This window comes from Podarcis vaucheri (assembly GCF_965113315.1).
Source record: "Podarcis vaucheri genome assembly, chromosome: 2".
Classification (NCBI taxonomy): Eukaryota; Metazoa; Chordata; class Lepidosauria; order Squamata; family Lacertidae; genus Podarcis; species Podarcis vaucheri.
The window spans coordinates 15,036,950-15,060,962 of NC_138760.1; the positions used below are offsets into that span (position 1 = coordinate 15,036,950).

Consider the following 24,013-nt stretch of genomic DNA (forward strand, 5'->3'; position numbering starts at 1 on the left):
TCGCCTCCTCCTCTGACTATTAATCTCGCAACATAGTCTGTCTCATAATGGCGGATCCCGATTAAAAACTGTGTCACAAGAGAGCCTTTTATTTTCTGGCAATTCAGTTTTCCAAGGAATCGTCATGAATATCAGATCTGCTAGGGTGAATCTGAGCCTTGAAAAGCACGTAAAGCTGAAATAGGTTGTGGAACAGAGCATCCCACTTCCAACTTTCTCTTTCAGCTCTGTGTACTTCCTAAAGTAAGCACCCCACCACCTCAAGACCAAGGGCACTGAGTTTGGGGGAGGAGGCTCAGAGGCTTCGTGGGTGCCAGAGAAGACCCCAAGGGTGCCAATGCGCCCACCAGTGACTCACTGGCAACCCCTGCCTTAAACTCATCCACCCACCTCTCAATATGTCAGATACGTGAGCAAGATCCTCTGTTGACAGGGGCTTGGGATGAACGACAGGGGGGATGCTGGTGCTTTCATGGCCGGCCTGCACACAATGAATGAGCTGACCAGTGTCGAAGCAGGATGTGGTACTAGGTGAACGTTTGGCATGAATCAGCAGGGTTGTTTTTCTTCTGTCCTTAAGAGCCTGTCACGAGGGGTTCAAGGTGGCAGTTTTCCTTCCTCCTCTCTCTGTTCCAGGCCTCTCCTCGAATCTTCCTTCTCACCAAGAGCCACATCATCCTGGCAGACCCCAAGGCTGCCCAGCCAAAAACAGTGATCACCCTGAGTGACATCAACGGTGTCTCCGTCAGCCGCTATGCAGATGGCTTCTTTGTTCTGCACATTAAAGAGGTACTGGGAAGGTGGTGGCGGTGGCCTGACAGCTACCAAGACAATTTAATGGCCAGGAAGATCCTTGCAGCCAATTTGCTACTTCGTGACTCCCTCTGAAACCCCTGTGGCAGGGTTAGGCAATATGAAAATGCAAGATTTATTTTTTAAGGTGTTGACACCATCCTGCCAAAGCTGAACTGAAATGTCACACAAGTCTGGAAATGTGGGCTCTGAATGTGTAGTTTTCAAATGTAGCTTTTTCAAATCCCATTGAAGAACACTTTAATGAAAGGAAACGCTGCTGAGACACTTTTCAAACAGAGAATTCTTAGACTTTAGTCCTGTATCTGCACTTAACTGAGAGGAAATCCCACTGAGAACAGTGGAACTTTCTTCCGAGTTAACATGGATTGCCCTGTCTTTTAAACAGATTCATCAGTGAATTGCAGGGACCCCTTCTTCAGCCTGTTGCCCCCCCAACCCCCACTTCTTCTTAACAGGATTGTTTGCAGTGTCAAAGCCTGGTTTAAGAGAAAAGCAATCAGCAGCAGCAGGATTTGCCATCCCACTCCCACCCATCACTACCTGTCCTGAAATCACACCAGCAGCTTTATAGCCACCTGCCATTAGAAAGGTCTTCTGCAATCATATCTAACCTTCCTTTCCTCCATACTGGCCTAACTTGCAAGGATCAAGATTGGAGAACAGTTCATCCCATAAAAATCCCTAGCTCCTATCCCATCTTCCCTTTTAGCTAAGATTGCTGGGTTTTCCAAGACCACTTGGGGGAATAAGCCACTCCCTGTATACAAAAAGAACCAAAAGTCCCAGTTATCAAGCACCACAGATGACCAAAGAAATGCAAGTTGAGTGTGGGCAGACTTCCTTGGCCAATGTCCTGCAGATGGGCTTGTTTTCCATTCCCTTGACAGTAAGTAGCTATTATGGAGGCAGAGGCATATGATGGGCTAGTTCAGTGGTTCTGATTTTTTTTGCAGTGGCAAAACCCAGTAGCAGGGCAGGATTGTTGACCAGGCTTCCCAATGTCACTGCAAAGGGGAGGGGCAAGGCAGTGGGGAGCGTTGTGCCCACACCACACCAGTCTCACTCCTGCCTTGCTCTTCTAACTCTTGGTAACCAGCACAACACTGCCCTGCCTGCGCCACCTGCTAGCTGCTACTGATTTAACCCTTGGAAAGTGCAATGAGGGAAGGAAGGACGACAATTGCTTGAGTGGGGCACTTAATCTCTATGGCTTCAGCGCAGTGGAAATCACAATTTGTGTATGCTTATCCGTTATTGCAACACTTCCCCACCAGAACCTCATGGACTACTTCACAGAACCCCAGGGTTCTGCAGAGCTATTTTAGAAATGCTGGGCTGGCTTATAAGGTGGCCAGTGGTTAGGTAACATAACGGAAGCAAGTGCTAAAGCTTGTAAGCTCGAGTAAAGACTAGGATGGTGCCTCCATAAGGTTTCAATGTCTCTTCCTTTTGCAGACCTCCACAGCGGGTACCAAAGGGGACTTCCTGCTTATAAGTGACCACTTGATCGAACTAGTCACCCGGCTCCACCAGACCGTGCTGGAAGCTACAAAGCAAAAACTGAAGCTCCAAGTGGCTGATGAGTAAGACAAGAGAGTTAGCAGTAGGCGGAAAGGGGAGGGGGAGATTTGGACCAAGCACTGGTGCTCTTGTTTAGGAGTTTGTCCAAAGCATCATAAGGACATAGGAAGCTGCCTTATCCCGAATCAGACCATTAGTCAATCTAGTTCAGTATTATCTACATTGACTGATAGCAGCTTTCCAGGGTTTCATGCAGGGGACATTCCCAACTTTATCAGGAGGTGCTGGGAACTGAATGCTCTGCCTCTGAGCTATGGCCCTTCTGCAAATTCATCTTCCTTTTCCAGAGAGAACCACCATGTTATTTGACAGGCTGTGAGTGATTATTCTTTTTCTGCAGGGGGGAATGGGAAGAATGCTGAAAGACTGTGTTGATCCACAGAAACACAGATCTACCGATGGGTTTAACTGGCATCTGTGCTGGCGATATACCAAAACCAAAGGCAGAGAAAATATATATCTATTTGGTAGTGGTGAAACCATCTCCATCTTCATTTATAACTTTCCTTCCAGGAAGGTCAGAGACTATTTCTTTAAAATGAAAGCTCAGAGCCTGCTCCCTCTTCCCGTACAGGCCTCAGCTCTGGAGTAAGTGCTCCAGTTGTACCCCTGATAATGTGGCCTTGTTTCTACCAAATAATCCTACTTCTACCAGAGAATCCTGGGAACTGTAGTTTGTTAAGGGTGCTGGAAATCAAACCATTGTGAGGGGCAAACTACAGTTCCCAATATCCTTTGCAGGGAGTCACATGCTTAAATGTATCGTCTGATAGCTGTGGCTGATGGGACTTGTAGTACAAACCTCAAGGACTTGTTCATGCAAGTTGCTGCAATGTTTTTTTTAATATATAAATGTATTTATAAATTTGTTTAAAACCACATAACTCCAAATACAGTGGCTAAGGTTCCACTGTGATTTTTCTGCAACACTTCTGTTTTCAAACTGGTTTAACCTTGCTGCCAAGTCTTCGAATTTCCTCCTTTCTTAGCCATTTCTGTTTAGTTTGGTTTGGTGTCTGAAACACTAGTAAACAAGCTCAAGTGCTACTGTGAAGAGCAGGTGTATCTTTTAACATGAGATTCCTTTGGTCATCTACAGGTTCCTGGTGAAGTTCAAGCAAAGCAGCATCACTGTCAAGGTGGTAGAGACAGCTGAGAAGCAGGGGGCAGCGCCCATCTGCAGAAAGAAAGGCAGCCATCGAATGGAGGTGTTAGTCCACTGAGGAGAATCTGGACAGAAGGATACTGCCTGTCCAGAGGGAACTACAATGGACTCCTGGGGGCCTTTGGAAGTGGGAATTTGTGACTGGAGATTTGGCTCACTGGCAGCTTCAATATTCTTGGTCTCTCACATCCCACCTCAGGGGCAGCTATCTGAAAGCTTTCAATAATCAATAACACATGCCAGTTTCCCCATTTGGCATAGGTGCCAATGACAAATGGTCCCTGTGCTACAACTGACCTCTTCAGAAATGGCCACTCCTCCTCTCTTCTTTAGAAGCCTTACCTCTTATTTAACTGGAGAACATAGGGTGAGCACCAGGAAATGCCGTTTCCCCCTAATTTAAAGCCTCTTTACTTAGGCCCTGGGCTAGAGGGAAACCTGTGGCCCTCCAGATGTTGATAACAGGGAGCTGCAGTCTGGCAACATCTGGGGAGCATCAGGTTCCCAGCACATGACCTACAGAATCTTGGAATGCTTTTAAAAACAACAACCTCAAATCTGTTTTCTTAAAGGTGTGGCCAGGAGCGTCTCTTGGAGTGAGTTTGAACAGCTCTCTGAAACTCCTTTCTACACACTGTGTTTCATCAGACCAAATGTCATCCTTCAAAATACCTCTGCGCTTCTGATTTATTATTAGTAACAGAAAGTAATCACAGCCAATGAAGTACATAGCTTTTTAAAAATCTCCACCACCATCTTGAATTCATCCCAAGTGAGCAGTTTTTTGAATCCCCAACCTGGAATGATACTAGATGTGCTTTTGTTTTGCTAATAGACCCTGAAGATCAGCTTCAAGAATCTAGACAGTAAAGACCCAGAAGAACATTAAACAAGCTTTCAGGGTTAAATGTGTCCAATAGCTCAACCCTAAGCATTTGTAGGTTCTCGCCAAACCTTGCACAGAAGCTGCCAGAGCATGTGCAGGTAGCTGCAATATTCCCCCCTTAAATAAAGTTATGTATTTTAAATCTTCTAACTCCAAACAGCTGAATTTACATTGTGTTCTATTATTTATTCTGCAACATTTCAATTGTAACATTGATTTAAAGCAGCTGCAACATTTTGGAGTTTCCTTTTCCAATCATCATCAACAAGAACATCATTTTGATTCGATCCAAAGTGAACTGCTGTTTGAATGCCCTCACCAGCCTGGGAATGATATACCTTAGTGCAGTTTCCCATTGTGTCCTTGTGCTGCTTGATTCATACTTTTGCTTTGATTGGATGAAACTGGATGGGGATTGGAGCTATATACGTTAAAGGGAAGATAATTTGAGCAATTAATGATAAAAGACAAACTTTTTCCTGCAGTTCAGCCTCCTCCTCACCATTCTCAGCTGTTGCCAGGTCTGCTGAACAGTACAAGGGCAGGGAAAGTTTTGAATCTTTCCTCCGCATCTCACAGGCGTAGGAAAAAGCTTAATAGCAGTAAGTGGTCAAGCACCATGGGACTTTTGCAGATTTAACAGCTGAGGAAGGTTACCCAGACAGGAGGAAAGAAAGACTTGGAGACAAATGTCTTCCTGGCCTGCAAAGAGACTGCTGCAGGAGCAGGCCTCAAATCCTTCAGCTGAACCATATTTTGGCCTCTGCAGCCTTTCTTTGCCTGCCTTCTAGTGATACAAGAGCAGGCCTCAAACTTTTCAGTCTTCCTGGCTACATGAAACGTCAGTCTTCTTCTGTCAGGTGCCAGTGGGTAAGTAGGTCACTGCTCCTGGATCCTAATTTTTTTAAAAATTAATTAATTAATTAATCAATCATTAGAATTTATATACAGTGGTACCTCAGGTTGCATACGCTTCAGGTTACACACTCTGCTAACCCAGAAATAGTGCTTCAGGTTAAGCACTATTGCTTCAGGATAAGAACAGAAATCGTGCTCCGGCGGCGCAGCGGCAGCAGGAGGCCCCATTAGCTAAAGTGGTGCTTCAGGTTAAGAACGGACCTCCGGAACGAATTAAGTATTTAACCCGAGGTACCACTGTACTGCCCTATACCCAGGGGTCTCAGGGCGGTTCACAGAATAAAATCAAGATACAAAACCACAAAATACCTAATAAAAATAAAAACAGTAATCCAGTACCACCCCACCCACAAAAAAAAAAACATTTTAAAAGGGCATAGGATGTAAATTAACCAAATGCCTGGTTAAAAAGGAACGTTTTTGCCTGGCGCCTAAAGGTGTATAATAAAGGTGTATAATGATCCTCTTAGCGCCTCTGGGTAGTACCTGCCATAAGGCTCTGAATGCGTGTTAGACCAAGAACATATGATAAGGGGCCTCACTCCCTGGTTCCTAACCAAGACATGTTTTGGATGCTACGTACTTGATACTCATACTACCTACTTGATACTCATTTCAACTGGGAGTTTCATTTGTGGTTGTGATTGCTTAATAATAATAATAATTATTATTTATTTACACCCCGCCCATCTGGCTGAGTTTCCCCAGCCACTCTGGGCGGCTCCCAATCAAGTGTTAAAAACAGCACAGCAGTAAATATTAAAAACTTCCTTGAACAGGGCTGCCTTCAGATGTCTTAAGAAAAACCCTTAGTGGATTGCACTCTCAATTGCAAAATATGTGCTCTTGTGGGAGAGAGAGGGAAGGGAAGGTTTAAAACTGTCCTTGTAAGCCCCCTCGTGCGGTTCTGCTGACTGGGGAACAGTTGAGAGAGGTGAAAAGGGAACTGAATTGCATAAGAGCTTGATATTTATCTGTACTGTAGTTCCCTTTCCTGCTGTTTGACTGATCCATGGAGCAGTATGTTGTAGGCCACGTAAGGTTAGGCAATGGGCATCAATTAGCCCAAGGACTGTAAACTGCAGACTCAGGCAAGGAAAGGCGTGCTAATTACAGACTATGCATACTGACAAGATAATATTCCTATTGCTCAATGTACACGATGCAGTCAACCTTTGCAGATTTCCCCACAGCCTGTGGGAGTTAAATATCTATATCCAGAATTGTGCACAAGCACATTGTCCATGAGGCCTGGTGAATGTGCACAATGACCAGTTGTAGTGCATGTTAACCACTCACAAGTGTGTGTGAACGCATGATGTGAAGCTGGAATCACACTGTGGAGGACAGACCCAGCGTGACCGCCATTTAAGCATGGTTAAATTCCTTGCCTTTAAAGAACCAGTCAATAAGCTACAAATGTAGAAATGGTTTCAATAGGAAGCTTGCACCAAAGGATTTTAGACAGAACAGCAGATTGAGAGCTCCTCCAACAACCCATTGATTCACCATTCATCCTGTTCTGCCTTTTTTGTGGGGTGTTTACACATCACCTTATTAGTCATTTGTCATCATCAGTGCATTTCGCTGTTGCTTTTCTACCCACTCTCTCAAGCTACAAAGACTTAAAAAGGGACATTTGCCAGGGGCCTTAAAGCTAGATAAATTGTTTGACTTGGCCCAAGGGTAGGTTTTCTTGAGAGACAGAGCCCAGGATACTACCACCACACCTGTACCTGTTAGAAGAGATGGGGAGAGGAAACAGACAATGTCTAAGGAAGCACTAGAATGGACGGTCCAGCCTCCCCCCCTGCTAACTGGAAAAGGAAACTAGGCGTCACCTGGCTTTGGATATAGTTCAGAAACAAGACTTCATTGCAGCAAGAGAAGGAGGCATCTCACAAACAATAATAAAAGGAGTCTATTAAACATTTTTATTTTTTACTGAAAAAGAGGTTCTACTTTCCAGCCCCTCCCACACTTAACAATCACTCTAAAAGCTCTGTGCTGGTTTGGGGTAAGAGCGGGTCATTATCCAGTGTGGCAGCCATGTTGGCATGTAGCTCATAGGGATAAAAAACAGCTTGGCATCCCAGCCGGCCGAATAGCGAGTACGGGGGTACACAGATGTCAGAGCGTGCTCCATGCAGTCGGTAACCAGAGAGAGGTTGGGATTGCAGTCTTTTTGCATCTTAATGGCTGAATCAAGCACTATTGGAACAAGAGAAAGAGGCCAGAAGCTGGTCAGTCACCTTTGAATACCATTAGTGTGGACTAATTCCATCACAACCCTATTCTTACACCACCACCCCTCCTCCGGAATACAAATTGCCCAGTTCACGCCATACACCCACAGTTAAGCTATCAAATACAGATTAGCACATCTGGAACCCTTTGCACTAATTTGTTAAGCAGAATCAAATTCAAGACAACAGGAAGGTAGTACTCACTATGATTTAAGTAAGGCTCCCCATATGCTTTCTTGGTCTCTTCTGGGACCTGCTTCCAGAGGCTATTGAAGTTGTCTGACAATAACTTCTCATTTGTGATAGCCGTTCGAAAGTAGCCTGGTTCTATTATACAGACCTTTACTCCAAAGGCGTCAAGCTCCAGCCTGGAGAAGGGAAAAGGGAAGGAATAGTTGCCTTCTGTACCAGTAGCCCATGGGATAGAGATGTGAAGGGGATAAGAACATGATATATAGGAAAGCCCTTTTAGATCAGACAAATGGTCCATCTGGTCTTGCACCCTGTTTTCCCAACAGTGGCCAGTGAATTTCATCTGAGGACAGCACACAGCAACTCCTGTCACTAGTTTGGCAGATACGCTGATGACCCCTTTTGACAGTTCTTTTGGTTACACAGCGATCACTCTGGGAGAACGGAACTCACTATTGTTATATAGGACGATTAAGAAAACAACTACTTTAGAAGGTAAAGGAAAGGGCTATTGACAAGATCATAGGAGAAGTGGCCTTATTCTGAATGAGATTATTGCTCCATCTAACTTAATATTGTCTGTGCTGACTGGTAGCAGCATGCCAAGGGGAAGGAGTGCTCAAATACATGCATGCCTGGTTCACAACAGTAGTTGCATGTGCCCACAGGTCAAAAAAGATTGGAGGGGCTTCTTTAAATCCTCCCTAACTTGTCCTCACCAGACTCTCCCATCAGACCTGGGAGAGCTTTGCAAAAGCCTGCTTTTCACACATGCCAGAGGCCTTAGAAAGTGGTGGAGACCAGGAATCAAGCAAAAACTGCAGACTGGCTAGCAAGCCAAGACTGTAGGCCCCGTTTCTGCCCCAGAGCGAGGCTCATTTGTATGTTATCTTATTAAGGCCAAGATATGATAATCTGAAGGCAACCATTGTGAAAACAGGCTAGCTTGCTCCTCTGCAAGTACCAGATCCGTTGAGTTCCGCAAACACTGAATGATGGAAGCTGAATTCTGCAAACATCGTATGTCAGTTCCGGTTTTTGTTTTTTTAGAAAACATTTTTTGGCACAGGCTGGTTTGCACAATGTCACCCCCCCCCCCAGCAGAAAATGTCTCCTTGGACTGACAAGGAGTTGCAGCCAATGCTACGAGAAAAGACATCAACCTGCAGCAGTTACCTGAGGCTGTCAGAGAAAGCCTCCACTCCGTATTTCGATGGACAGTAGCCACCACCGAACAAGGATATCCTCCCCATTATGCTGGCAACATTGACAATCCTCCCTTTGGCTCTTCTTATCAAAGGTAACATGTGTATGGTTACATCAACCACACCAAGCAAGTTTATGTCTATGATCTTCTTGAAGTCCTCCTTGGTCAGCCATTCATTGGGGGCAGTTGGGATTGAAATGCCAGCATTGTTCACCAATCCCCAAAGGCCTGAGGAGAAAAAACAAAAACAAAACAGGAGATCAGGTACAGAACAGAGCCCCATCCATACGGACACACCTCCTGAGCACCTTCTCTTACTCTCTGCAAAGCACAACCTGACCAATACAGACTCTGAATACAAAGCAGAGATGGGTTCGTCCACACCATACATTTAAAGCACACGTAAAACACAGAGAATTGTGGGAACTGTAGTTCCCCTGCACAACTCACAGCACCCTTAGCAAACTGTAGCGCCCAGGATTCTTTGGGGGAAATCCATGGATTTCAAATGTACGGTATAGGTGTCACCCTGAAGAGAATCCACTGTCTCCATGGGTGCCGCCATGCTGGTGACTCCAGGTTTATAGTAGGACTGAGAAGATGAAGCTTCAAACCACTAGGGTCACCGGATAGTCTAGTTATCGTCTTTCAACCTAAACCACAGCTGGTGACCCTCCGGCCTGCTTGCCTAATAAACCCTGTACCATACTGACCTGCAAGGCCCTTTTACCAAAGCCCCACCCACCCAACATCATGTAACACATCATTTCTGACAGAAAGGCATCACGCTTCAAAGGAAGGATCAGGTCTACACACAAAGAAAACATCCTAGCCAATCTTTCCAGGCCCAGCTTTAATTAAAGCTGGGATTGCAGAGGATGACTCTCCATTTGAAACTGCAGCTGCAAAAGGAGACTCTTAAGCTGCTTTCTCTGCCCAACGCAGTGTTTGAATTCAGCACTGAGTTCATCCATTCATTTTAGTAACATATATACTGCTTAATATAATGAAATCTCTATAAACGGTTCCCTCAATTTAGAAATCACAAGCAAAATGTCAGTACATGGTATCAAAATAAAATAAGAATCCAGTAAAACGTTGAGCAAAACTTTAAAACAGAAATACTGAAATTATGTCTGTGGGCTGTTAGAATGCTACAAAGAAAACACATAGTGAGCCATGTTCAAACCCTAAACAATGATTAATCTAAATTACTGGCCATTGAAACAAGCCAGCTTCCCCACCCATGGTTTGAACATGGGCTCATTTCAAACAAATCATAGTTAAGATTGCCTCTGACCTACACACCTGAGATTAATTTCCAACAAGTTTTTTTCCTTTTGAGGTGAGGGGACCAGTGCACCCAGCTTGGGGAGGGTCCCAAGGGATAGTTAGAGAAGGCTGGAAGGCCAACTATCACATTGCTCAACAAGTCACATATCACATAAGGCACATCTATCACATTGCTCAACAAGTGCAGACTGCCAGGTGTGTGGCATTATAGATAAGAGAGATGGACTTGGACCTGGAAGAGTGAGGTTAAACCAGTGGCGTAGCGTGGGGGGTGCAGGGGGGCCGGCCACACCGGGCACAACATCTGGGGGTTAGGGTTAGGGGGCGCAAATCCACGGGTTAGGGGGCACAAATTACTTGCCTTGCCCCGGGTGCTGACAACCCATGCTACGCCACTGGTTAAACAACAACAACAGAGACCCTGGTCAGACGGGCAAATCTTGGGCCACAGTCACCATCTCCCAGCCTAATCCACCCCGCAAGGATGACAACACTTTCCAGAAAGAACACCAAATTATGCTGCTGCAGATTCAGAGCGCCTTGCCCTAACCTTTGTCTCCCACAATGCCTTTTGCCCATTTTGCTGCTCGGGCCACGCTTTCCGTTTGGGTCACGTCCAAGAGGGTGGTCTGCAGCCGTTCCGATGTGGCTTCTTTCAGCTTTTCTGCCCCCGGCTGCGTGAGGCAAGCTGCCAGGACACGGATTCCCCGAGCATCCAGTTTCCTGGCCAACAAGTTTCCAAACCCGGAATCGCAGCCAGTGATGAAAACATACTTCTCCGTCAGGTTGCCCAAGATTTGCTGTTCACGGTACCGTCGGAACAGGAAATAAAGACCCAGCAGAGCCGCCACATAGAGCCACATGGCCAAAGACTGCTGCAGCTGGAAAAGAAGAAGGTGGTTTATCAAATATTGGCTTATTGTAGGCAGTGGTGGTAGTAGGAGAAACATAGGAAGCCACTTATACTGAGTCAGACCACTGGGTCCATCTAGCATAGTATTGTCTGCACTGACTGGCAGAGGCTTTCCAGAATTTTGGACAGGCTTCATTTCCCAGCCCTATATGAAGATGCTGGGGTTCCAGCCTGGGGCTTTCTGATGCAAAATGGATGGTTTACCACTGCTCTGTGGCTCTTCCTCATCTCTCAAATTGCTGGCGTAGGAGACAGAGCAGAACCCTCAGGCTGAATCTCCCCCCTGCCCTGAACTCGCTAGGGCTGGGCGATATATCAATATATCATCCAAAACCGGTTTGAAGCTATCATGCTATCGGTTTCATAATTTTTGACCTGGCAATATATTGTGAATCATGATGTGTGTGAGAGAGATATGCAAAACTCACGATGCAGGAAAAACCGTGAAGCCAGCCAATGCCTCTACATAGGTCCTTATTTCAGACCTTGTGAGGTTTCAGCATACAGTCGTACCTTGGTTTTCGAACAGAATGCGTTCCGGGAGTCTGTTTGAGTTCCGGAACTGTTCGAAGTGGCTTCCGATAGGCTGCAGGAGCATCCTGCAGCCAATCGGAAGCCGCGCCGGACGTTTGGCTTCCGAAAATCCCTTGAAAACTGGAACACTCACTTCCGGTTTTCGATCATTCGGGAGCCAAAATGTACGAGTTCCAAGGTACAACTGTAGTACTGTATTGCACTTAATAGGACACAATCAGGGCTTTTTTTTTTCTAGAAAAGGAGGGGGAGCATACAGCCAAAGTTGTTTTTAGGGGGGGACCTTTAAAAAAAAAAATTAAAAAAAGGTTCTCTTCTGCACCCATTTGTCCCACCGGTGCAGTAAAAATACAATCTGCTGACCTTTAAAGCCCTAAACGGCCTCGGTCCTTTATACCTGAAGGAGCGTCTCCATCCCCATTGTTCAGCCCGGACACTGAGATCCAGCGCCGAGGGCCTTCTGGTGGTTCCCTCACTGCGAGAAGTGAGGTTACAGGGAACCAGACAGAGGGCCTTCTTGGTAGTGGCGCCCACCCTGTGGAACACCCTCCCTTCAGATGTGAAGGAAATAAGCACCTATCCTATCTTTAAAAGACACCTGAAGGCAGCCCTGTTTAGGGAAGTTTTTAATATTTAACACTGTACTGTTTTTAACATTTGACTGGGAGCCGCCCAGAGTGGCTGGGGAAGCTGAGCCAAATGGGCGGGGTATAAATAATAAAGTATTATTATTAATTATTATTATTATTATGCCGCCAACCTCCGCCTCGTTGCCCCAATTGCCGTGCCACCCGCTTCATCCACCACATAGCCATTAGCGCTGTGCCAGGGAATGGCACTGCAACGCTACAGAGGTGCCGGAACTCAGTTCTGGTGAGTTCCGGCTGAAAAAAAGCCCCGCTCGCAATACAGTGGTACCTGGGGTTACATATGCTTCAGGTTACATACGCTTCAGGTTACAGACTCCGCTAACCCAGAAATAGTACCTCAGGTTAAGAACTTTGCTTCAGGATGAGAACAGAAATCGTGCTCCGGCGGCGCGTCGACAGCAGGAGGCCCCACTAGCTAAAGTGGTGCTTTAGGTTAAGAACAGTTTCAGGTTAAGAACGGACCTCTGGAACGAATTAAGTACGTAACCAGAGGTACCACTGTACTTGGGTGTTGCCCTGACATATCTGTCTATGCTAATCTAGTGTAACCCTCACCTTTTGTGACATAATAAAAAAATTCCTTCCTGTAGCACCTTAAAGACCAACTAAGTTAGTTCTTGGTATAAGCTTTCGTGTGCATGCACACTTCTTCAGATACACTGAAGAAGTGTGCATGCACACGAAAGCTTATACCAAGAACTAACTTAGTTGGTCTTTAAGGTGCTACAGGAAGGAATTTTTTTATTTTGACTATGGCAGACCAACACGGCTACCCATCTGTAACTTTTGTGACATGTTAGTGATGTAGCAATGATGTATTGATGCTGCTGTGCGAACTGTATTCTGGGATATGGTGGCAAAGTTTTAAAAGTGAATGTCACCCCATGCTCTGGGTTCTTACTGCTGTTTGAACCTGTTGCGCAATAATAAAGGATCTAAGTCTACTGATTGCTGTTTTGCTCCAAATTACCTGGCTGGAATTTCCTTCTTTTACTGACCGCATGGACTCGCGGGGGACTTGTACCCCGGCGAGCTGGGCTCTTCAGTAGTTTCTCAACCCGGAATTTTCTTTCTTTCTTTCTTTCTTTCTTTCTTTCTTTCTTTCAGTACTTAACCTGAGGTACTACTTTATTTAGCTGGTGAGATATGCTATCGCCTAGCCCTAGAATTTGCTAGGTAAAATTTGGTCAGCCACTTTCATCCTCTGATATGCTAACACATACTATTTACAGGTTTTTTGTAAGGATTTCAAAATGTTAACTACTGCTGCATTGATTTCCCACCTTTCTTGCAAGGAGATCAAGGCAGCGTAACTGGTTCTTCTCTCCTGCATGATTTTAATCTCACAATGACTTTAAGAGGTTGAGGTACAATTGATTGGCCCAAGGCCACTTTAAAGCTATGTCGCAAAGTCAGTAATTGAACCTAGATCGCCCTCAGCCCTACTCTGACAAGTCTGACTACTTCATTATGCCAGCTCAAAAGCTTTGTTTGCCTGTTACTGGCCAAGCAGAGCAAGGGCTGCTGTTTCAAAGACACCGTTCTCCATTTGAAATGCAAAGCAACAGCTATGCCAAAGCACTTTCCCCCAATTAGGTCAGGGATAGTACTGTGAGCTAGTTCAAGAATGCTAGTTCAAATATTTACCAGTGGCAACCAAATAGCATGTCTTTCCATCTCATAATGAAACACTATTTTTCGTAGTAACCACCACTCCTTGCTCCTTGAAATTTCTGTCCACTACACCATGTGATCCTATATATCTCTACTGAGACGCAAGTCTCATTAAGCTTACTATCTCTCAGGGTGCTTCCAGATTGTAGCTATTTTGTGAATGGATTGCTTCCGGACAACCTGTTTATTGAGCATTCGTCCTCATTTGTTTGCAGGGGGGTGAAGTGACACCAGCTGTTTCTTGAGAGTTCATTCAGATTGAGAAGGTCCTACATGTCTCACAAGGGACACGGGTGGCGCTGTGGGTTAAACCACAGAGCTTAGGACTTGCCAATCAGAAGGTTGGTGGTTCAAATCCCCGTGACGGGATGAGCTCCTGTTGCTTGGTCCCTGCTCCTGCCCACCCAGCAGTTTGAAAGCACTGCTTTCCCCCCTCTGGGGGGAAGGTAAACGGCGTTTCTGTGCGCTGCTCTAGTTCACCAGAAGCGGCTTAGTCATGCTGGCCACATGACCCGGAAGCTGTACGCCGGTTCCCTCAGCCGATAAAGCGAGATGAGCGCCGCAACCCCAGAGTCGGCCACAACTGGACCTAATGGTCAGGGGTCCCTTTATCTTTATATGTCTCACATCGGCAGTGGGTGCACCCTCTTTTTACTTTGCACCCTCCTTGCTTGCTTCTGATGTGGCCAGGAAGGGGACCCAACTGGTTGCCATGCTGGCTAGTGGCGCAATCCCACTGCCCTTCACTGGGAGCCAGTCCCAGCTCCTGCTGGCTGAAGCTGTACCTGGCAATCTCAACCTATTCGAGTCTCCTCCTCCTAGCAAATCCTCTTTCCTTGAACCCTAGCCTCCCCATTTCATTTCATCTTATTTGGGGCCTTTTATATTCTCGTCCTGTCCATCTCCCTCTCTGCGCTTGTGTAAAACATGCTTTTCTCAACAGCATTCTAGGACTACCCTGTAGTGCAGAGAACAGTGAAATTTTTGGCACCTTGCAACACAATCCTATCCATATCTACTCAGGCATAAGTCCTATTCCTTGAGAATAAGCCCTATTGCGCCCAGTGAATCGTGCCTAGGGCTCCACTGTCAAATGGGTATCTTGCACTTTCGCACCTACAGTCATACCTCGGATTGAAGTTGATTCAGGTTGAGCGCTTTCAGGTTGCGCTCCGCGGTGACCTGGAAGTAACGGAACGTGTTACTTCTGGGTTTCGCAGCTCATACATGTGCAGACGGTCAAAATGACGTCACGTGCATGCGTGGAAGTGGCAAGTCATGACCTGCGCAGGCACAGACGCGCAGTCGTGGCTTGCATTCGCTTGAGGATGCGAACAGGGCTCCACCGTACTTGGAAGATGAGTCACTTAAAGGCCATTTCTAGGGTGGCATGGTTGGAAGGAAGAGTGCTTCAGGAAAAGGGTTTGGGGGCAGGTGGAGGGCCAGGGAAACCAGTCAGGCAATCTGAATCAGAGATCCCCACGTCCTCTCTGCCCACTGGCATGGACAGATGAGAGGCACACACACAAAAAGTTTCAGCTGGTAAAGTGTACACACCTTCAGATCTTAATTTCTCTCATTAGGTTGTTGTGAAGGTAAAACAAATACAATTATTCTGAAAGGAGGCCTCTTGTGGTGTAGTGAAGTGAAACTGTTTTCCCAGCTCCCTCAGTCCCCCAGAGATGTTTCTGTTAGTGTACAACCTTGCCTAGAGACAAATTGGGTGTGGCTTTGGACTCCAATCTGTGTGAAGCTGGTTCTAGAAGCAATGCCTCAGACAGTGGTCGTTTGTAATAAAATACTGGATATGTATGCATTTACAGTAGGTAAAGGTAAAGGTACCCCTGACCATTAGGTCCAGTCGCGGACGACTCTGGGGTTGCGGCGCTCATCTCACTCTATAGGCTGAGGGAGCAGGTGTTTGTCCGCAGACAGCTTCTGGGTCATGTGGCCAGCATGACTAAACCGCTTCTGGCGAACCAGAGCAGTGCACGAAAACGCCGTTTACCTTCCCGCCAGAGCGGTACCTATTTATCTACTTGCACTTTGACGTGCTTTCGAACTGCTAGGTTGGCAGGAGCAGGGACCAAGCAACGGGAGCTCACCCCGTTGTGGGGATTCGAACCACTGACCTTTTGATTGGCAAGTCCTAGGCTCTGTGGTTTAGACGACAGTACCACCCAGTATTAAATGGGTGAAAAACCCAGCAAACACAGCAAGTATAAACGTCTTTGTAAACACACCCTTGACCTATACGACTGACTAGCAGATTAGATTTCACAAGGTCCATAGTTCGGCAACAAGCACAGGGCTACTGCACCCATAAAAACACCTGAAAGCCACTTTAGGATGTGTGTAAGATGTGTTTAAAGCACATTTAAAGGACATTAGGATGTGTTTAAAGCACATTCTCCCCAGCCACACAAAAAAATCTGCACCCTGTAGTTCACCTGGCACAGAGTTGCCATTCCCAGGAAGCAGTGCTTTTCAAACTTGGGTCTCCATCTGTTTTGGGACTACTATTCCTATCATCCCTGAGCACTGGTCATGCTAGCTAGGGATGATGGGAGTTGTAGTCCAAAAAAAGGAGACCCAAGTTTGGAAAGCACTGCCAAGAACCCTTAGCAAAACTGCAGTAACTCTTTTTTTTTTGGGGGGGGGCATGAGCTTTAAAGGTCTTATGTGTACACAGCCCGAACAGCAGAGCTGAAACCCTTCGGCTGCGAACTGGCGAACCTTGCAAGCAAGCCCAGTGTGAACTCAGTTCAGGGGCGAGCAGATGCCAATCGCGGCAGCAACGGTTTCGAGGTCGGCCCGAGCAACTTCCCAGCGAATTGACGGCCTCGCCGATTCACCGTCTCGCACTTGTCTGCTCTCGAGACTTTGGGGGTCCGCTGCGCTCTACCTCCTCCCTGCCCCTCTAACCCTTTTGCAAACTCCGCCGCGACGTTGCAAACAAGTACCTTGGAACGCTTCCCGAAAAGCAGGTGAAACAGCTCGCGGCAACTCGCAGCCCTTACCCGCTGCTTCTCCGCTGAGCACTTGTAGAAATCCGGGACTCTTTGCAGTCAAAACGGATTTATGGGGAGGCAAGCGCAGCCAAGGCCCGCCCATTTCTAGCCCGGGGAGAAAAACAAGAGAGGGAGGAGAGGGGGAAGGGGCTTTGTAAGTTGAACGCTGGAGTCAGCCGGGCTGCAATGGGTGCAGTTTCGTTTGAGTAAACGTGCGTGAGGTCATCGTGCCGTTAAGATAAGTGGAGAGGGATTTCCGCCCCCCCCCAAACCCCACGGAGGCCATAACATATGTGAGTGAAACTGTTGCGGCTTTTGTGGCTGATCTCAGGCTGCTAAGCAAAGCATGTGCCAAAGAATGCTCCAACTACCGCACAGTTGCACTCATTTCACACGCTAGCAAGAATAAAAAAATTCCTTCCAGTAGCACCTTAAAGACCAACTATGTTAGTTCTTGGTATGAGCTTTCGTGTGCATGCACACTTCTTCAGATATCTGAAGAAGTGTGCATTCACACGAAAGCTCATACCAAGAACTAACTTAGTTGTTCTTTAAGGTGCTACTGGAAGGAATTTTTTTATTTTGACTATGGCAGACCAACACGGCTACCTATCTGCAACGCTAGCAAGGTTATGCTTAAAATTCTACAAGGCAAGCTTAAGCAGTACGTGGACCGAGAACTTCCAGAAGTGCAAGCTGGCTTTCGAAGGGGCAGAGGAACCAGAGACCAAATTGCAAACATGCGCTGGATTATGGAGAAAGCTAGAGAGTTTCAGAAAGACATCTACTTCTGCTTCATTGACTATGCTAAAGCCTTTGACTCTGTCGGCCAGAGCAAACTATGGCAAGTTCTTAAAGAAATGGGAGTGCCTGATCACCTCATCTGTCTCCTGAGAAATCTCTATGTGGGACAAGAAGCTACAGTTAGAACTGGATATGGAACAACTGATTAGTTCAAAACTGGGAAAGGAGTATGACAAGGCTGTATATTGTCTCCCTGCTTATTTAACTTATATGCAGAATTCATCATGCGAAAGGCTGGACTGGATGAATCCCAAGCCGGAATTAAGATTGCCAGAAGAAATATCAACAATCTCAGATATGCAGATGACGCAACCTCGATGGCAGAAAGTGAGGAGGAATTAAAGAACCTTTTAATGAGGGTGAAAGAGGAGAGCGCAAAATATGGTCTGAAGCTCAACATCAAAAAAACAAAGATCATGGCCACTGGGCCCATCACCTCCTGGCAAATAGAAGGGGAAGAAATGGAGGCAAAGAGAGATTTTACTTTTTTGGGCTCCATGATCACTGCAGATGGTGACAGCAGCCACGAAATTTAAAGATGCCTGCTTCTTGGGAGAAAAGCAATGACAAACCTAGACAGCATCTTAAAAAGTAGAGACATCACCTTGCCAACAAAGGTCCGTATTGTTAAAGCTATGGTTTTCCCAGTAGTGATGTATGGAAGTGAGAGCTGGACCATAAAGAATGCTGATCGCCAAAGAATTGATGCTTTTGAATTATGGTGCTGGAGGAGACTCTTGAGAGTCCCATGGACTGCAAGAAGATCAAACCTCTCCATTCTGAAGGAAATCAGCCCTGAGTGCTCACTGGAAGGACAGATCCTGAAGCTGAGGCTCCAATACCACTTCATGAGAAGAGAAGACTCCCTGGAAAAGACCCTGATGTTGGGAAAGATGGAGGGCACAAGGAGAAGGGGACAACAGAGGACGAGATGGTTGGACAGTGTTCTTGAAGCTACCAGCATGAGTTTGACCAAACCAGTAGTGATGTAGGGAAGTGAAAGCTGGACCATAAAGAAGGCTGATTGCCAAAGAATTGATGCTTTTGAATTATGGTGTTGGAGGAGACTCTTGAGAGTCCCATGGACTGCAAGAAGATCAAACCTATCCATTCTGAAGGAAATCAGCCCTGAGTGCTCACTGGAAGGACAGATCATGAAGCTGAGGCTCCAATACTTTGGCCACCTCATGAGAAGAGAAGACTCCCTGGAAAAGACCCTGATATTGGGAAAGATGGAGGGCACAAGGAGAAGGGGACGACAGAGGACGAGATGGTTGGATAGTGTTCTTGAAGCTACCAGCATGAGTATGACCAAACTGCGGGAGGCAGTGGAAGACAGAAGTGCCTGGCGTGCCCTGGTCCATGGGGTCACGAAGAGTCGGACACAACTAAACGACTAAACAACAACAAACCCTAACCTTCCTTGGGACACTGACTTCTTACAGCCGGGGTACCAACTTGAATAACACATTGGGGGCGGGCAGGTAAGCCTGACCCCACATAATTGACCACAAGTTGCAGCACACACAAACACCATTTGATTCGCAATGCCCATCAAATTTGGGGAACTCTAGCCCCCTCAAATATTTTAATGGGAATTGTCTCCTGTACTTGCAGTTATGAAAGCAGTGCGGGAAATACACAGAAAAGTTTGGGACGAATGAAGGATGCGGGAGGCAGTGGAAGACAGGAGTGCCTGGCGTGCTCTGGTCCATGGAGTCACGAAGAGTCGGACACAACTAGACGACTAATCAACAACAACAACAAGCAAAACATGCAGTTATGGAGACTCAAATGAGGTTGTGTGTACTCTGCATCCACCGTGTTCCCACTGCTGGTGTGGGAAACCATGGTGCACACGATGTGAGCTACAATCCATATCTATCTTATAGACTGGCGCTCCTTAGGAAATGCTGCATTTTGATGCTTACACTGTTGGGCAACTGCTGCAAGATCACGAGCTCACATTTGAAAGGCACTCAGAATTTGCAAAACAGCTGAAGCAACAGAGCAGAGAATGCAAACTGTGTAAGGAAGGCAAGACCCCATAGAAGTCCTGGGAATTCTTAAAAGTTCCACCACTCCACAAGGCCATTGCAGAAGCCAACAAAACCGAAAGCTCTACATCAGGGGTCAGCAACCTTTTTCAGCCGTGGGCCGGTCCACCGTCGCTCAGACCATGTGGTGGGCCGGACCATATTTTGAAGGGGAAAAAATGAACGAATTCCTATGCCCCACAAATAACCCAGAGATGCATTTTAAATAAAAGCACACTTTCTACTCATGTAAAAACACCAGGCAGGCCCCACAAATAATCCAGAGATGCATTTTAAATAAAAGGATACATTCTACTCATGTAAAATCATGCAGATTTAGAAGGCGATTGGGCTGCTTCTGGCCCCTGGGCTTTAAGTTGCCTACCCCTGCTCTAGCTGGAAGCAAAGAACTGGGGCAGTTGCTTCAGAGGCAGAATGGGAAGAGTGGCTGATTCCGATCAGAGTCCTAGCCTAGCTCACCATTCATGAAAACTCCTGCCAACATAAAGCCTCTTCAAGATGCTACAGTGTGCTTTGTAGAATTTGTACATATAAAACATAACGAGGCGAACACTTGGACCCAGAAATAATCTGGAATATAAAAAGCAATGGAATATGGATCGCTAAGAAAGGTTTAGGTGAGTAGGCACATGTGCAATAGGATATCGCCGCTGCCCCCCATGTGTGCTTGCACAAATTATTCTGTGGCATGCTGGCTGTGCTTGCACAGCGTTACCAGGTGACCCAAGGTTGCGGCGTGTGTGCCTTACTCTGGCTGGCAGCAGCTGATGCCATTGCCAGTGGAAGCCGGATGGGCAGAGTGGAGGCTTGGCAGACGCTGCTGGCAATGTGGTTGTTTATGACTATGATAAAGTTGTGCATGGTCAACAGTTTCGAGAGGCAATTTTTTCTAAAACAGTATTGTGAAAAGAAATTTTGTCAGTTGATTCATGTTGAAAAGCAGGGCTGATGATGGCAGGATCTTATATTTTGTAGGGTTTTTTATCATCATCATTATTATTAGGATTGGAAGTTCCTTTTGGACCAAAGCTTTTGTGAACTGTATTTTCTTCCATTAGTTGCACTTGCCATAGTGTGAACCTATTCGGCCCAGGACTTTTCTCCTGCACGGTCTTTAGGCTTTTCTGAGGACAGCCAACAAATGAAATTCAACTATTAGGCCACTCAGAGACATGGCTGCATTCGGGATTCTGAGATATATATGTAACTATAATCATCCAGTTTTAAAGTAGTGTAAAGCAGCTATCTTTGTTTCTTTGGTTGGCTTAGCAATAAAAAGAAAGCAAGTTTTAAACACACCAGTTAGCTTACTTATGTGTGGACTTTGTAACGTAGGCATAGTGCCAAGTTTTGGTTGACTGGAACAGAGGGATTCTTCAGAAGGTTGTCCTGAATTTTGAAGAGCTTATGGTACTCTATGCACAGATTGTGTGTTGTCATGAAACCTTGTTTGTTTTTGTAGCAGCAAGACATCGTGATGCCATTTTCAGCTTTGGTTCTGGTGGGAAAATGCTCTGGGCTGGTCCTGGAGGTGGTACGATTTCACAAGAGTCTGTGATCAAAGACAGAACATGTAGGCGGAAATGTCTGGCAGAATCTGAGATCAGGGAGAAGAGTTGGTGGAAGAAGACTGGAGGAAATTTAAAATGTATTTGCAGAAATATTGTAAAATTTTTGAATGTTGAGGACATTGAAATGAACTGCAGGGGTTTTAGCAACAAGGTAAATTGTAAGATTGGATTAATAAATAGATAGACTAACAGGACATGAATTTGCTGAACTAACTTTTAAAAGGGATACAAAAATGGGAGACGCGAGGGAGTCAGGAAAATAAGTTAATCAAAGAGGAGAAATTAAGAAAGAAGGAATTTTTGTATTTTTATATGTGTTTTCTTCTTTTCTTTTTTGTGTTTAATGTATGTATTTTTGTATTTTGTAACTTTGTATCTTTTTCGTTTTTTGTATTTTTCTAAACTTTTTTATGGATAAAACCTAATAAAATATTATTTAAAAAAGCAAAAACAAAGACAGAACATGTAGTACAATGAACAAAGAATACATGTTTTGTCTAGGAGCCATGCAGATATCAGATAGCATTGTGGACAAGATGGTACAGTGGTACCTCGGGTTACAGACGCTTCAGGTTACAGACTCCGCTAACCCAGAAATAGTACCTTGGGTTAAGAACTTTGCTTCAGGATAAGAACAGAAATCATGCTCCGGCGGCGCAGCAGCAGCAGGAGGCCCCATTAGCTAAAGTGGTGCTTCAGGTTAAGAACGGACCTCCAGAATGAATTAAATTCTTAACCCGAGGTACCACTGTACCACATAATTGCTGGGAAGGGAGGGGGCAGTTGAGAGATAATCATCCAATGAAACTGACCCTGGAGATAGGACCATAATCACTGTAAAACAGAGCTCCCACTGTCATATCAGGGAATCAGGGCTATCAAAAACTGCTCAGAGATCAAGTAAGGAAAAACAGAGTCACACTTCCTCTGCCCTTCTCCAGATAAAGGCCATCCACCACGACAACCAAGACTGATCCAATCCTATAAACAGGCCAGAGCCCCTGTTTGAAATGGGTCAAGGCAATTGGTTTCCTCCAAGAATACTTAGAGCTATCCTACCTCAATCCTCTCTGAAATAGGTTATTTGTGGCAAGACGATGTCACCAGTCAATGGATCCAATGGAGGATTTCAGCAACTGTCAAATCACCACCTCTTTTAAGACGGCTAGGACCACTCCCTCCTGCAAGGATGTCTTGACCCCACAAATACCCCTTTGGGAAGTTTTAGTGAGTCTGGAAACCAGGCCTCATCAGGAAAGCTTGAAGGAGCTGGATATGTTTAGCCTGGAAAAGAGGAGACTGAAAGGAGACATGATTGTTGTTGTTGTTGTTTAGTCATTTAGTCGTGTCCGGCTCTTCGTGACCCCATGGACCAGAGCACGCCAGGCACTTCTGTCTTCCATTGCCTCCCGCAGTTTGGTCAAACTCATGCTGGTAGCTTTGAGAACACTATCCAACCATCTCGTCCTCTGTCGTCCCCTTCTCCTTGTGCCCTCCAACTTTCCCAACATCAGGGTCTTTTCCAGGGAGTCTTCTCTTCTCATGAGGTGGCCAAAGTATTGGAGCCTCAGCTTCAGGATCTGTCCTTTCAATGAGCACTCAGGGCTGATTTCCTTCAGAATGGAGAGGTTTGATCTTCTTGCAGTCCATGGGACTCTCAAGAGTCTCCTCCAGCCCCATAATTCAAAAGCATCAATTCTTCGGCAATCAGCCTTCTTTATGGTCCAGCTCTCACTTCCATACATCACTACTGGGAAAACCACAGCTTTAACTATACGGACCTTTGTTGGCAAGGTGATATCTCTGCTTTTTAAGATGCTGACATGATAACCACCTTCAAATATCTCAAGGGCTGTCACATGTAAGGTGGAACAAGCTTGTTTTCTCTTGCTTGGGAGGGTAGGACTCGAACCCATGACTTCAAGTTACAAGAAAGGAGATTCCCACTCAAGATCAAGAAAAACCTTCTGACAGTAAGAGATGTTTGGCAGTTGAACAGTTTCCCTCGGGAGGTTGTGGACTCTCCTTCCTTGGTGGTTTTTAAGCAGAGGTTGGATGGCCAACTACCGTTTTGTGATTCTATGATTCTTTGAGATAGTAATCTGTATTAGCAGGCTGTGGAATGAGATGTTCTGCTGCTTTTCAGGAAAAGTGAGATTTTTTTCCCTTCTGAGCAACACAATCTCCACCTGCTTCCTGAGTTCCAAGCAAGTCTGAGAAGCCTGGGGGCAAGGAAAATTCTTCTCCTTTGCCCCAAACCTCTTACTGCATTTTTAACAGACAGCTCCCAGGCATTAAGGTTGGTCCATAAGGGCAAATAGGGCTCTGCCAAACAACCTCAGCCTGTTTTTAAAAAGTATTTGCAATATGGTGCACTTGTGCTCACATGCAGTTTTCATACACACATCAACTGCCTCATACATGCCAAGTAAATAGCATAATGAAACCCTCCCATTAAATAATTGATTTATATGCTGGGGTTGAAGATAACTCGT

At 45.8% G+C, this 24,013-nt stretch overlaps 2 protein-coding genes across 4 annotated transcripts in view; one reads left to right on the forward strand and one right to left on the reverse strand.

The window, feature by feature from the left end:
- Window positions 1–4,605, forward strand: part of LOC309526390 (unconventional myosin-Ia-like) — a 60,805-nt gene extending 56,200 nt beyond the window's left edge. For both annotated transcript variants that reach the window (XM_082212415.1, XM_082212416.1), the window contains exons 27-29: window positions 637–789; window positions 2,272–2,399; window positions 3,497–4,605. In XM_082212415.1, coding sequence (XP_082068541.1) covers window positions 637–789; window positions 2,272–2,399; window positions 3,497–3,620 — 405 coding nt within the window. In that variant the 3' untranslated portion in view covers window positions 3,621–4,605. The remainder of the gene's footprint in view (window positions 1–636; window positions 790–2,271; window positions 2,400–3,496) is intronic.
- A 2,681-nt stretch (window positions 4,606–7,286) lies between these two features.
- On the reverse strand, window positions 7,287–17,210 carry LOC309526558 (retinol dehydrogenase 16-like). Of its 2 annotated transcripts, none has more exons than XM_082212805.1 (5): window positions 17,096–17,210; window positions 10,855–11,185; window positions 8,981–9,239; window positions 7,817–7,980; window positions 7,287–7,577 (listed from the first exon to the last, which is right to left on the reverse strand). In XM_082212805.1, the coding sequence occupies exons 2-5, from the start codon at window positions 11,165–11,167 to the stop codon at window positions 7,360–7,362; spliced, it is 954 nt and encodes a 317-aa protein (XP_082068931.1). In that variant the 5' UTR covers window positions 11,168–11,185; window positions 17,096–17,210; the 3' UTR covers window positions 7,287–7,359. The 2 variants fall into 2 exon arrangements, with proteins under 2 accessions (XP_082068931.1, XP_082068930.1); XM_082212804.1 differs by having other exon boundaries at window positions 17,039–17,195.
- Window positions 17,211–24,013: the final 6,803 nt, after the last annotated feature.